The following is a 13,373-nucleotide window of genomic DNA, read 5'->3' as shown; positions in this document are numbered from 1 at the left end:
ATGGACCATTCTATGGCTTCTGTAAGATTGTCCTGCAAAATTCAAATTCTGTTTACCTTTGAAGGTGAATGGCTTGAGTACCATAAAAGATGACTTATTTGGTAGAAGAAACATTTCCAGGAGTTTCAAAAGGAACCACTACTCAGTTAAAAACTTACAACCATCAGCCCTGGCTGGATAGCTCAGTGGTAGAGCGTCAGCCTGGCGTGCAGGAGTCCTGGGTTCGATTCCCAACCAGGGCACACAGGAGAAGCACCCATCTGCTTCTCCACCCCTCCCCCTCTCCTTCCTCTCTGTCTCTCTCTTCCCCTCCCGTAGCCAAGGCTCCATTGGAGCAAAGTTGGCCCAGGCGCTGAGGATGGCTCTATGGTCTCTGCCTCAGGCGCTAGAATAGCTCTGGTTGCAATAGAGCATCGCCCCCTGGTGGGCATGCCGGGTGGATCCCGGTTGGGCACATGCGGGAGTCTGTCTGACTGCATCCCCGTTTCCAACTTCAGAAAAAAAAAACACAAATAAACTTACAACCATCATTTTTTTAAAACTTGGAACAAATAGCCATTGATTACAAGGAAAAATACAACAATATTGTCCTTCTGCCTGTAATAAAAAATGGACACAGTAAGTTGAGCCCTGTGCTTTTTAGAGGTACTACAGAGTCCTGTTCTTAGAGTGTGACGCAAACAAGAACACTACTTAAGTGACATGTAGTGTTCAATATATACTATGTTACTCTTAGCACTTTTGCACTTAATCTCCACACGTAATCAGTTCAGATATTAAATTAATCCTGATTCTAGAAGAGAGACTCACCACCAATATTTAAAGCTGTTTCTTCCCAGGACAATAGTTTGCCAACTATTCATGGATTATCAAAGTGGTATTCTCTTAAACTAAGCTTTCTCAAGGCTCAGACACCCTGAGGTGAATTTAGCAATGTCCTTGTGAAAAAATCTTCAATGAGAAACTTAACATAAGAATCTTAAAGCTTCAAGACTGGCTCATTAAACAGATATTATAGGTTTTTAGAGCACTGAGTCTAGTGATTGTCAACGTTAGGAGGCACAATTTTATTCAAACTTCTGATGTTTCTTCTGTATGGAAAATGCAGTCTGATGAAAGGGCCTAAAAACATTTTTCCAGGCCTAGCTCTTCTAAAGAGCACAGGGAAGCTAAAGGAAAGAACTAGGGAACAATTACTGTAAATGTATTGGTAACTGGGGAAAAAAATAAATCTGTACAATGCCACGGCTGTCCCAACTAAGGATTTGGATTAAATGAGGTTGGTAATCCAGTACTAGTTTCCAAAGTGTTTACCTTTGAAGGTGAAGAAAGTCAAAACCCTGAAAAAAGGAGTAAAAGAACCTCACAGAATCCTTCATTACATTTTATATGCTTCTGTTTGTTCTCACCCATCTCAGTACATTTCAATTAGCAATAATCATACCTTGTATAAACCACCTTGGCTACAATACTCCCATTGTGCAAAGCTCCAGTATATTTCTTAGAAAAGCTAGGAGCATACTGGGAACACTGTTCTGACCCTACCTTTTTTCTAGCCAAGTTCCTATAAACCTATGGCCTGATTTTCCCAAATCTCATCACTCCATAATCTGCAATAGGAGTCAGTTCCACAGTTATCTGCTGAATGTTAGCACACATCTCTTTAGCACTGTTTCCCCCTAAATGATTTTTGTTCTGTCTCCAGGAAGCACAGTGTGAATAGAAAAGACTGGCATCCTTCTCTGGAACAGTCCTAGTAAACTGAGGCTGAAAAATAATGTGGAGCAGTACATGGCAAAAAATTCCTCTTGTGAGCTTAGTCAAACACAAGCAATATACATATTCCCCTGGATGGGAACAATTTACATTACAAAACCCAAATCTATGGTAGATCAAATTCTAATGACAATTTAAAAGAAGAGAGTGCTCCACTGGGTTAATAAATCAGAATTAGCTAAGAGACAAATATATTAAATATCACATCATTGAAAACTCCTAGTAGGCATATCCCCTTCATCAGGTACTTTTAAAATAACAGTCATAACAGGAGAAAGAGCAAGCACCATGCTCACGAATGCAGGTTTCTGGACTGCTTTGTTTAAGCACTGCAGTTCACAGATAAACACTTCACAACTTCAAGTTACTGAATCTTTCTTCTTCCGGAATGGTGATTTTAGCCTCTTCCATACACTGTTTTTGGGTTTGGATTTTTTCTCCATGGCCAGTACTGCCTCCTTTTCTTTCCTACGTATCTCCCGGACAAGGGCATGGAATACATCATCAATATAATAGCGGTATGCAGCAGATGTTTCAAAAAAGGGACAGCTGAATTCTCGGGCCAAAGCCAATCCTTCTTCCTTGGTGACCTTTGAAAAAGTGAACATGGGAAAAGTTATAGAGGTACCAGTGGAAAACAATTATAACTACTCCAAAAATGAAGGGACTACCTTAACAGGAAGAGAGAGATCCTCAACTCTGGAGGTGTTCAAGCACAGTATAGTGGTTTTTGTAATGTTGGGAGGTTGAATTACCCAAGTTCTAAGATTCCTTCTGCCTTCAAATTATGTGAATCTATTGCTAGTCTATTTTTTAAACTTTTTTTCCACTTCTTTTTCCAGTGACAGGAGGTGAGATAGACTCCCACAAGTGCCCCGACTGGGATCCACCTAGCAAACCTTGTCTGGGGCAATGCTCTGCCCATCAGGGGCCATTCTCATAACCGAGCTATTACAAGAGCCTGAGGCGGAGGCTCCACAGGGCCATTCTCTATGCCTGGGGCCAACGCGCTTGAACCAATCAAACCATGGCTGCTGGAGGCAGGGGAGAAAGAGAAATAAAGAGAGAAAGGAGGGGGGAGAAGCAGATGGTTGCTTCTCCTATGTACCCTGACCAGAAATTACACATGGGACACCCATGTGACAGGCTGATGCTCTACCACTGAGCCAACTGACCAGGGCTTTTTTTTTTAGGTGCAAGAGAGAGACAGATAGACAGACAGACAGGGAGAGAGATGAGAAGTATCAACTCGTAGTTGTGACACCCTAATTGTCCATTGATTGCTTTCTCATATGTGCCTTGATCGAATGGCCCCAGCTGAGCTAGTGACTCCTTGCTCAAGCCAGCGACCTTGGGCTTCAAGCCAGCGACCTTTGGGCTCAAGCCAGCTACCGTGCTCAAGATGGTGAATGCACGCTCAAGCCAGCAACCTTGGGGTTTTGAACTTGGGTCCTCAGCATTCCAGGATGATGCTCTGTGCCACCACATGGTCAGGCCAGGGCCTATATTTTTAAAACATTTTTGTAAGAGTTTATTTGAGCCAAAATGATGGCATACGTAGGGGAACAAGATATCAAATGCTCCTTTTTTTACTCTATTTTAATTAAAAAAATATTTTTATTTATTTATTCATTTTAGAGATGAGAGGGAAAGAGAGAGAGAGAGAGAGAGAGAGAGAAGAGGGGGAGGAGCAGGAAGCATCAACTCTCATATGTGCTTGATCCACTGCGCCACCACAGGTCAGGCTATTTCAATTTATTTTTAAAGATTTTATTTGTTGCCTGACCAGGTGGTGGCGCAGTGGATAGAGCATTGGACTGGGACGCGGAGGACCCAGGTTCGAGACCCCGAGGTCGCCAGCTTGAGCACGAGCTCATCTGGTTTAAGCAAGGCTCACCAGCTTGAGCCCAAGGTCACTGGCTCGAGCAAGGGGTCAGTCGGTCTGCTGTAGCCCCTCGGTCAAGGCACATATGAGAAATCAATGAATGAACAACTAAGGAGCCACAATGAAGAATTGATGTTTTTCATCTCTCTCCCCTCCTGTCTGTCCCTCTCTCTGACTGACTCTGTCTCTGCCACACACACACAAAATAAATAAAATAAATTCCTTTAAAAATAGAAAAGTAAAGATTTTATTTGTTGATTTTACAGAGAGGACAGAGAGAGAAAGGTGGTGGGGAGGAGCGTGAAGCACCAACTCATAATAGTTGCTTCTCATATGGACCTTGACCAGGTAAGGCCAGGGTTTTAAGCTGGCAACCTCAGCATTCCTGGTTGATGCTTTATCCACTGCACCACACCAGGTCAGGCTCTACTCTATTTTAAAGATAACTTTTGGAACAGGGAACAGATACCAAACATGCAATCTTAATTCTCTTCATACTTTTCATTTTAAGAAAGTAAAATACAAGGCAAACAGATGAATACTTAAGCTACAATACTAAAAATTATAAGGAACCCAAAATTAATATATCCAGTTAGGGGTATATCATAATTTCTCCTACTTTGGATATTTTGACTTTTTCTAATTTTTGCTACCATAAACAATTTGGAAATAAACATTTTATATATAAATCCCTGAATAGATTTTTTGAAATTGATACTAGAGAGAAAGGGAGGAGAGAAAAAAGGAGCGTGAATATAGCTGCTTCACTTTAGCTGTTCATTGACTGCTTCTTGCATGTGCCTTGACTGGGCAAGCTGGGGGTTTCACACTGGTGACCTCAACATTCCAGGTCGATGCTCTATTCACTGTGCCATCACAGGTCAGGCTGAATAGATTTTTAAAAAAATTTATTTACTAATTTTAGAGAGAGAGAGACAGAAACATAAATCTGTTCCTGTATGTGCCTTGATGGGATAGAACCCACAACCTTTGCATTTTGGGATGACGCTCTAATTAACCAGGTTACCCTGCCAGGGCTGAATAAGTTTTTTGGGTTTTTTTGAAGTCAAACTACTTCCTAAAATTTGCACTATTTATTGCTTCCACTAGTAATCATGAATGTGTCTATTTCACTACACTTTCAGAGACTCTACACCAAACAGCCAAATTTTATTTTATTTCATTTTTTTAAGTGAGAGTAGGGGAGATACAGAGACAGACTCCCACATGCGTACAGACTGAGATCCATCCAGCGACCCCTGTCTGGGGCGGATGCTCTGCTCATCTGGGCCCCTTGCAATCGAGCTATTTTTAGCATCCAAGGAGGAGGCTCAAGGGAGCCATCCTAAGCACCCAGGGCCAACATGCTTGAATCAATTAAGCCATGGCTGCGAGACAGGAAGAGAGAGAGAGAGAGAGAGATAGAGAGAAAGGGAGAGGGTAGGGGGAGAAGCAGATGGAAGCCTCTCCTGTGTGCCCTGACTGAGAATCGAACCTGGATTTCCACATGCTAGGTCGATGCTCTACCACTGAACCAACCGGCCAGACCCTCAAACACCCAAATTTTAAACATCACTGCTAATTTGAAATGTAGCTCTTAATGGAGCCTTGGCTGCGGGTACGGAAGAGAGAGATAGAGAGAAAGGAGAGGGGGAAGGGTAGAGAAGCAGATGGGCGCTTCTCTTGTGTGCCCTGGCCGGGAATCGAACCTGGGACTTCCACACACCGGGCCGATGCTCTACCACTGAGCCAATCAGCCAGGGCCTTCTACAATTTCTCTTATTTTCCCCTTCTGGGACTTATAATCCTCACCATCATGAAGTAGATCTTAAAATCTTAATTTTTCTCCTGATACAACATTAACAAATTTGGAATTGAACGTTTCATGATTCTTCCCTTAAGATAATATATTCTGTGTGTCATCTGATTATTAACTTGTGGATTTTGTCCTATAAACCAGTGGTCCCCAAACCCTGGGCCGCGGACCGGTACCGGTCTGTGCATGGGCCATTTGGTACCGGTCCGCAGAGAAAGAATAAATAACTTACATTATTTTCATTTATTTAAATTTAAGTCTGAACGATGTTTTATTTTTAAAAAAATGACCAGATTCCCTCTGTTACATCTATCTAAGACTCACTCTTGACGCTTGTCTCGTAAGTTTGACAATTATATTTGAAAATACCAGTTTTTATGCCGGTCGCATAATTTTATTTTGTGCATTTATCCGTCCCACCCTAAAGGCTGGTCCATGAAAATATTTTCTGATATTAAACCAGTCCGTGGCCCAAAAAAGGTTGGGGACCACTGTTGTAAACTGATTCCTAAAATCCAGATTTTATCCCAAATAACATATTAGTATATACGAGGAAATTTTCAACGTTAGGCAGAAGCTAATTTTGAATTTTTACTTTAAGATAGAGAAATTTGTAAACAGAAAAACAAACATAACTAATCCCAGTAGATTACAGACAGCACCTTCGACTCTATCCTCACCTGTCTTAGTTGCTTTAGGTCAGACTTGTTTCCTACAAGAACCACAGGAGTATCATCAGTACGTCGAACTCGATAAATAAGCTGTTTAAACTCCCGAACTTCATGAAAACTTCGACGATCAGTGATAGAGTAACAAATGATAAATCCTTCTCCTGCCCTCATATACTGATCCCGCATGGCTGTGAACTCTGCCTAGAGGAAAACAAAGATCATTATTGTACTGATGCGGCCTAGAATTACATATTATTATTAGCTATTTATTTCAGATTTAAAAAGATATATGTTGATTACCTGCTATCCTGAGTCAGAGTGCATGAAAAATTAAAAGACATGAACTAGTGATATTCTCTGCATAAATAAGCCTTCCCCTCCCCTTTACCAGAGTGAAAGGGTTTTTATTCATAACATTCTGAAATTTGATACCTGTCCAGCTGTATCCAAAATGTCCAGATTGGCAGGCTCATCATCAATACGGATCCGGATTTTATAAGCATCTTCTACAGGAAGGAAGAAAGGTGTACTATGAACCCATAAGTGCAAGAGTATACAACCCTACTTTAAAATCCATCTTATGGAAAAGCAGGTCACAAAAGTTCTTTAAGTGCCTACATTTTCTCAGGAAATATGCTAAATCCATTGAGATACATAAAGTGGGTCTTCACCTAAGGGTTTTTTGGGTTTTTTTCACTTAAGCAATCATGTAAGTTTATTCATAGCTTAAGTTTATAAGACTTCACCTACAATTCTAAGTTCAAAAAGGATTCTGAGAGATTATTTTTTTAAATATTAGGCCAAAAGTAACTTTACCATTTATTAAAGTTATTAGATGTTAGGCTTTACACTAAGTAATTTATATACGTTAACTTATTCAAGCCTTACCCAGCGGTGGTGCAGTGGATAGACCATCAGATTGGGATGCAGAGGACCCAGGTTTGAAACCCCGAGGTTGCTGGCTTGAGTGCGGGCTCACCAGCTTGAGTGCGGGATGGCTGGTTTGAGCATGGGATCAGACATGACCGCATGGTCACTGGTTTGAGCCTAAAGGTTGCTGGCTTGAGCAAGGTGTCACTCCCTCTGCTGTAGTCCCCCAGTCAAGGTACACATGAGAAAGCAATCAATGAAAAACTAAGGTGCTGCAATAAAGAACTGATGCTTCTCATCACTCTCCCTTCCTGCCTGTCTGTCCCTATCTGTCCCTCTCTCTGTCTCTCTCACTATAAAAGAAAACAAAAAAACCTTATTCAATAATAATTCAATGAGGTATTATCATCTCCACTTTACAGATAAAAAAAAAATAGAACTCTAAAAATTAAGTAATATAGCCAGAATTAAAACACAGGGCTTCCTGACTTAAAAGCCACATACTTAACCATATGCTATAGTTCCTCCCCATTTTAATACTATAGGAAAGAGAAAAACATTAAGCAAAACAGACAAACAAACAAAAATAACCCCCCCAAAACTCAAAGACACAGACAATAGTGTGGGGAATGCAGGAGGGGAGGGGGTTAGGGGAGGCAGAGGAATGTAGAAGGGGATAGGTAATGATGGAGGGAGACTTCATTTGGGGTGGTTAACACCCATTGCAATATACGGATGATGTATTATAGAACTGTGCACCCGAAACCTGTATAACTTTATTAACCAATGTCACCCCAATAAATTCAATTAAAAACATTAAAAGAAAAGAAATCATCTTACTTTACTATTTACTAAATAAAACATATTTTCTCCTTTATAAATGCAAATTATGCATATTATTAGAGTGACCTTGGGAAATACAGAAAAGTAAAAATGAAGAGATAAAAACTCACTCGATAAGTCCATCTTTCAAACAATTGCTGCTTAGCCTGACCTGTGGTGGCGCAGTGGGTAAAAGCGTCAGCCTGAAACACTGAGGTTGCTGGTTTGAAACCCCAGGCTTCCCTGGTCAAGGCACATATGGGAGTTGATGCTTCCTGCCCCTCCCTCCCTTCTCTATCTGTCCCTGTCTCCTCTCTCTAAACTCTAAAATGAATAAATAAAATTAAAAACAAAAAAAACAAAAAAAACAATTGCTGCTTACATCCTGATGTATTTTCTTATAAAAATTTTTTTCTTGAATCCTTGTTTCTGAGTCTTTCTCAGAGGTTAAGAGCCCACTATATCAATGTTTCTCAAACTGCAGGTCATGCTGTACTAGGATTAGTGAGTTGTGAATGAATTTAATGAGTTGGGACCAGCATTAAAATAAATAAGCAGAGCCTGACCAGGTGGTGGCGCAGTGGATAGAGCGTCGGACTGGGATGCAGAGGACCCGGGTTCGAGACCCCGAGGTCGCCAGCTTGAGTGCAGGCTCATCTGGTTTGAGGAAAAGCCCACCAGCTTGAACCCAAGGTCACTGGCTCCAGCAAGGGGTTACTTGGTCTGCTGAAGGCCCGCGGTCAAGGCACGTATGAGAGAGCAATCAATAAACAACTAAGGTGTTGCAATGCGCAATGAAAAACTAATGATTGATGCTTCTCATCTCTCTCCGTTCCTGTCTGTCCCTATCTATCCCTCTCTCTGACTCTCTCTCTGTCTCTGTAAAAAATAAATTTAGAAAAAAAAAATAAGCAGAAACCTTAAAAGAGAAAATACCAGAGTGACCTACATGTAGTGAGATAAGTACAGTTTGTTGATATTTTAATTACATGTGCATATGTTTAGGTATGTATGTATGTACATATACACTTAATATGTGTATTGGTTACAATGTAAACCTTTTCTTCTTAGAGTTAGCTGCCAAAGTTTAAAACAAAATGCACTAAATTATAAACTCAATGGGAAGAGATAGCATGTCTTTTTGCTTACCACTCTACCCAGAGAGCCTACCACAGTGCTTGGGACATAATAGGAACTCAAGTAACATAAGTATTTGCTGGTGAATCACTTAATATTGCCAGAAGAGTAGCTAATTCTGAAAAAGGAAAAAAACAAAAAAACAAACAAAAAAAACAACCAATGGAAAAAAAAAAGATATATTCTCTAAGTAAATATTCTAAGTCCTATTTTTTTGTGTGTGGTAGAGACAGAGAGTCAGAGAGAGGGACAGATAGGGACAGATAGACAGAAATGAAGAGAGATAGATACATCAATTCTTAGTTGCAACACCTTTGTTGTTCATTGATTGCTTTCTCATGTGTGCCTTGACCAGGGGGCTACAGTAGACCAAGTGACCCTTTGCTCGAGCCAGCGACCTTGGGCTCAAGCTGGTGAGCCTTGCTCAAACTAGATGAGCCCGCGCTCAAGCTGGCGACCTCGGGGTCTTGGATCTGGGTCCTCCGCATCCCAGTCCGATGTTTTATTCACTGCGCCACCGCATGGTCAGGCCTAATTTGGTTTTACTCCTAGAATTTCCACCAGAGTTTGAGTCTCTGAACAATGTTCTAAATTGAATATAGTATATGAAAAAGCAAGCACTGTTTCTATTTTGCCCCATCCACACCAGTATATACTCTATAAAATGACCACATCCAAAGCTGGGTTAGCATAGACACTCATTGGCTTTGTGGAAACAGAGCAGCAAGGCCTGACTCAATGAAATCATTCCTAGAGACCCAGGACCGTACCAAGCATCATATCCTGAAAACACTAGCAATACAGCAGACCTTTTGTGCCCCATCCCTAACCCTACACCTTTTATCCTAAGATATAACCCTTTAGAATCAAACCTTTATTATTTATTTATTATTATTATTTTTATACAGGGACAGAGATAGAGTCAGAGGGATAGGGACAGACAGACAGGAACGGAGAGAGATAAGAAGCATCAATCATCAGTTTTTCATTTTTGACACCTTAGTTGTTCATTGATTGCTTTCTCATATGTGCCTTGACCGCGGGCCTTCAGCAGACCGAGTAACCCCTTGCTTGAGCCAGCGACCTTGGGTCCAAGCTGGTGAGCTTTTGCTCAAGCCAGATGAGCCCGCGCTCAAGCTGGCGACCTCAGGGTCTCGAACCTGGGTCCTCCGCATCCCAGTCCAACGCTCTATCCACTGCGCCACCGCCTGGTCAGGCTTTATTTTTTTATTTTTTAAAATGAGAGACGCCCTGGCCGGTTGGCTCAGCGGTAGAGCGTCGGCCTAGCGTGCGGAGGACCCAGGTTCGATTCCCGGCCAGGGCACATAGGAGAAGCGCCCATTTGCTTCTCCACCCCTCCGCCGCGCTTTCCTCTCTGTCTCTCTTCCCCTCCCGCAGCCAAGGCTCCATTGGAGCAAAGATGGCCCGGGCACTGGGGATGGCTCTGTGGCCTCTGCCTCAGGCGCTAGAGTGGCTCTGGTCGCAACATGGCGACGCCCAGGATGGGCAGAGCATCGCCCCCTGATGGGCAGAGCGTCGCCCCATGGTGGGCGTGCCGGGTGGATCCCGGTCGGGCGCATGCGGGAGTCTGTCTGACTGTCTCTCCCTGTTTCCAGCTTCAGAAAAATGGAAAAAAAACAAACAAACAAACAAAAAAAAACGAGAGAGACAGTGAGACAGACTCCCTCATGTGCCCTAATGGGGATCCACCCAGCAGGCCCATCTGGGGCTTATGCTCTGCCCATCTGGCACCTATGCTCACAACCGAGCTGAGGTGGAGGTTCCACGAAGCATCCTCAGCACCCCCCGGCCTACGCACTCACTCGAATGAATCAAGTCAGGGATGCAGTAGAAGAAGAGAGAGAGAGGTAGAAAAGAGAGAGGAGGAGGAGGGGGAGGGGAGAAGAAACAGATGGTCGCTTCTCCTGTGTGCCCTGACCAAGGATCGAACCTGGGACTTCCACATGCCGGGTCAATGCTCTACCACTGAGCCAACCAACCAGGGCCCAAACCTGCTTTCTTATGGTTTAGGGATGACAATAATGTTCTTATTCTTTGTAGAGAAAAGCAAATTTTTAAAAAAAGGCAAAATAAAGTTACATTTTACTCTAATAGCATTTTGCCAACAATAAAGCATTAGGAATATAAAAGATATGAAAGAAGACCTTAACTATTTAATAAACTTGAGCTATAAGGAAGTAAATAAAGAGCTTCGAGTAGAAGTCCAGGCTCTGCATGTCTGTATTGTAAGAGTTCAGCAGGCTGGCTTTACTTGTTTTTCTGCTTCCTTTTGTGGAAGTTCAAACCAGCTGACTCATAGTTACAGAGTCTGACTCAAGTCAGACCCTTCTAGAAGTGACAGCAAAAGATTTCTGCTATGTGGCCTTTAACCTTTTCCTTTAATCTAGCAATATAGTTTAACCATAAAAATATGACAAAGAAAATATCCTATTAATGTTCATTAAAAGACAGAGACTAAAGATGGCTTATGTCCACATGGAGTTCAATGAGGAAAAATATACGCATTTGCTTACCAACTGCTGATACACTTGTTGAATAAATATGAATTAGAAACCAAAAAAGGCTCAAAATATAGTTAATAACGGTTTTAATAAATAAATAAAATCTTTAAAAAAAACTTAAAAATTGACACCAAGACACTTCTATGGGTTTAATTTGGAATCTAAGTGATAAACTGACTTACCGATGGTGGGGTCATGATCTTCTGGGAACCGGTGGCTGATGAACTGCATGGTCATGGCTTCAAAACAAGAAATGAAAGTTAAACCCACACAAATGACCCACAGAAAGAACTTAAGTATCAACACTGCATGATAGCCAGTCTCCCATTTAGTTTGAGTGGAGACCATGTGTACTGAGAAATTTTCATGCGCTCTGGCCAGAGAGCTCAGTTGGTTAGTGTGCTCAGGATACCCAGAGGGTGCCGGGTCCCACCTTAGGGCACATACAGACAGATTGACGTTTCTGTCTCTCACTTTCTTCCCTTCCTCTCTCTTTAAAATCAATAAATAAAAAAGAAAACAAGAAATTTTCGTGCTTAGTTCTTATAAAACGGAAGAAAAACGTGGCCTACCACTCTTGCCTACACCACCAGCACCCAGCATCACTAGTTTGTATTCCCGTGAGAGCCCTGCAGGGCTGCTACAGCAGCTACCAGGAGGGCGAATTCCAGAATCCATTGTCTTCTGGGAGACTCCCGAGCTGCACCAAGGAAAAGGCACCTACAGACAAAGAAGAAAATATTTAATCCAGGATGGCGGTACCGGGAGCCCAGCCCCAGTCAGTGCCGTGCCTTCCCACACTCCGGCCCACTCCTGCTCCCTGTTGGAGCACTCCGGCGGCCCTAGGAAAACCCGTGTCCTCACCTTCCCTCCAGAACAGTTCATTCCCGTGACACATCACAGGTTTTCCAAAAGAAAATAAAAGGAATTTAGAATTTGAGACTGGGGCAACGCACAACAGGGAGGAGCCGAGTGCTAAAGTTTAGGTTTGGGGACCAAAGACAGTGCCGCTCAGGCCGCGGGGGTCCCTCAAGCCCGCCCCAGGTTCCGCCCCCTCCCCGTTCCTCTCGGAGACAGCGCCCCTCCACCAGAGGCACCCCCACCACCTTCATGTTCCCCACCTCTCCGCCAAATGAGGTACCCTGCTGCTCGTACCTTCAGGATGGGAAGGCCACGCCAGGTCTGATGACCGCTGTCTTCCTGTACTCGCAGCAACGCTCCAGCACTGACCTGTGACCCCTCCCGCAGCCGGGGAAGATGGCGCCACCGGCGAGAGGGAGGAGCTGTCCCCATGACGCAGCGGCCGGCCCGCCTCCGCAGGGGGAGGACACGTCCCCTTCAGGTACTCTTGGTCCCACACTAAAGGTACTTTAGTAGAGTAGTATACTGGAAGTATACACCCACAAACGTGTTAAAACAATTATTTACACAAGTCAAAAAGGACTGAAGATGTGATAAGGCACACTGAAGATGTGATAAGGCACACTGAAGATGTGATAAGTGTCTTTATAAAGTAACTTACTCAGGGGTCTCTGCTGCTTGCGATAAATTTGGCCAGATATAAGGGGAAACGGGAAGGAAATGGGCAACCCACCAAATCCTCCACCAAAACAGGACCAGTTTACCACTCAACAACAGAAAAAACAAATTTCCCCAAAAGAACAGCTAGGAATTGGGCTTTTAAAATAAACGGACCCTGTCTCAAAGACCAGATGGTCTAGTTTAATGATTTTCAAGTGTTTCCAGCTCATGGCGTATAAACTTACTAAAATGCTGTGGCACACCAAAAAATATATTTTTTGCCAATCTGACAAAAAAGAAAAAAGGGTATTTTGATTTATTCACACCAGTTACTGTTAGAGGTTAGAGTTCTG

At 42.8% G+C, this 13,373-nt stretch overlaps 1 protein-coding gene across 1 annotated transcript; it reads right to left on the bottom strand.

The window, feature by feature from the left end:
* Positions 1-513: 513 nt before the first annotated feature.
* RIT1 (Ras like without CAAX 1) lies at positions 514-12,777 on the bottom strand. Its single transcript, XM_066362228.1, has 6 exons — positions 12,655-12,777; positions 12,072-12,219; positions 11,682-11,738; positions 6,581-6,654; positions 6,158-6,349; positions 514-2,366 (listed from the first exon to the last, which is right to left on the bottom strand). The coding sequence occupies exons 2-6, from the start codon at positions 12,175-12,177 to the stop codon at positions 2,136-2,138; spliced, it is 660 nt and encodes a 219-aa protein (XP_066218325.1). The 5' UTR covers positions 12,178-12,219; positions 12,655-12,777; the 3' UTR covers positions 514-2,135.
* Positions 12,778-13,373: the final 596 nt, after the last annotated feature.

Source organism: Saccopteryx leptura, chromosome 2, assembly GCF_036850995.1.
Source record: "Saccopteryx leptura isolate mSacLep1 chromosome 2, mSacLep1_pri_phased_curated, whole genome shotgun sequence".
NCBI lineage: Eukaryota > Metazoa > Chordata > Mammalia > Chiroptera > Emballonuridae > Saccopteryx > Saccopteryx leptura.
This window is presented reverse-complemented; position numbering and strand designations above follow the sequence as displayed.

Coding starts and splice junctions, on each gene's coding strand:
- RIT1 (XM_066362228.1), bottom strand. CDS start 12,177: ATGGATTCTGGAATTCGCCCTCCTGGTAGCTGCTGTAGCAGCCCTGCA. Junction 11,739..12,071: donor TGGTGGTGTAGGCAAGAGTG/GTAGGCCACGTT, acceptor CTTGTTTTGAAG/CCATGACCATGCAGTTCATC. Junction 6,350..6,580: donor TTTTGGATACAGCTGGACAG/GTATCAAATTTC, acceptor GTTTTCCTCTAG/GCAGAGTTCACAGCCATGCG.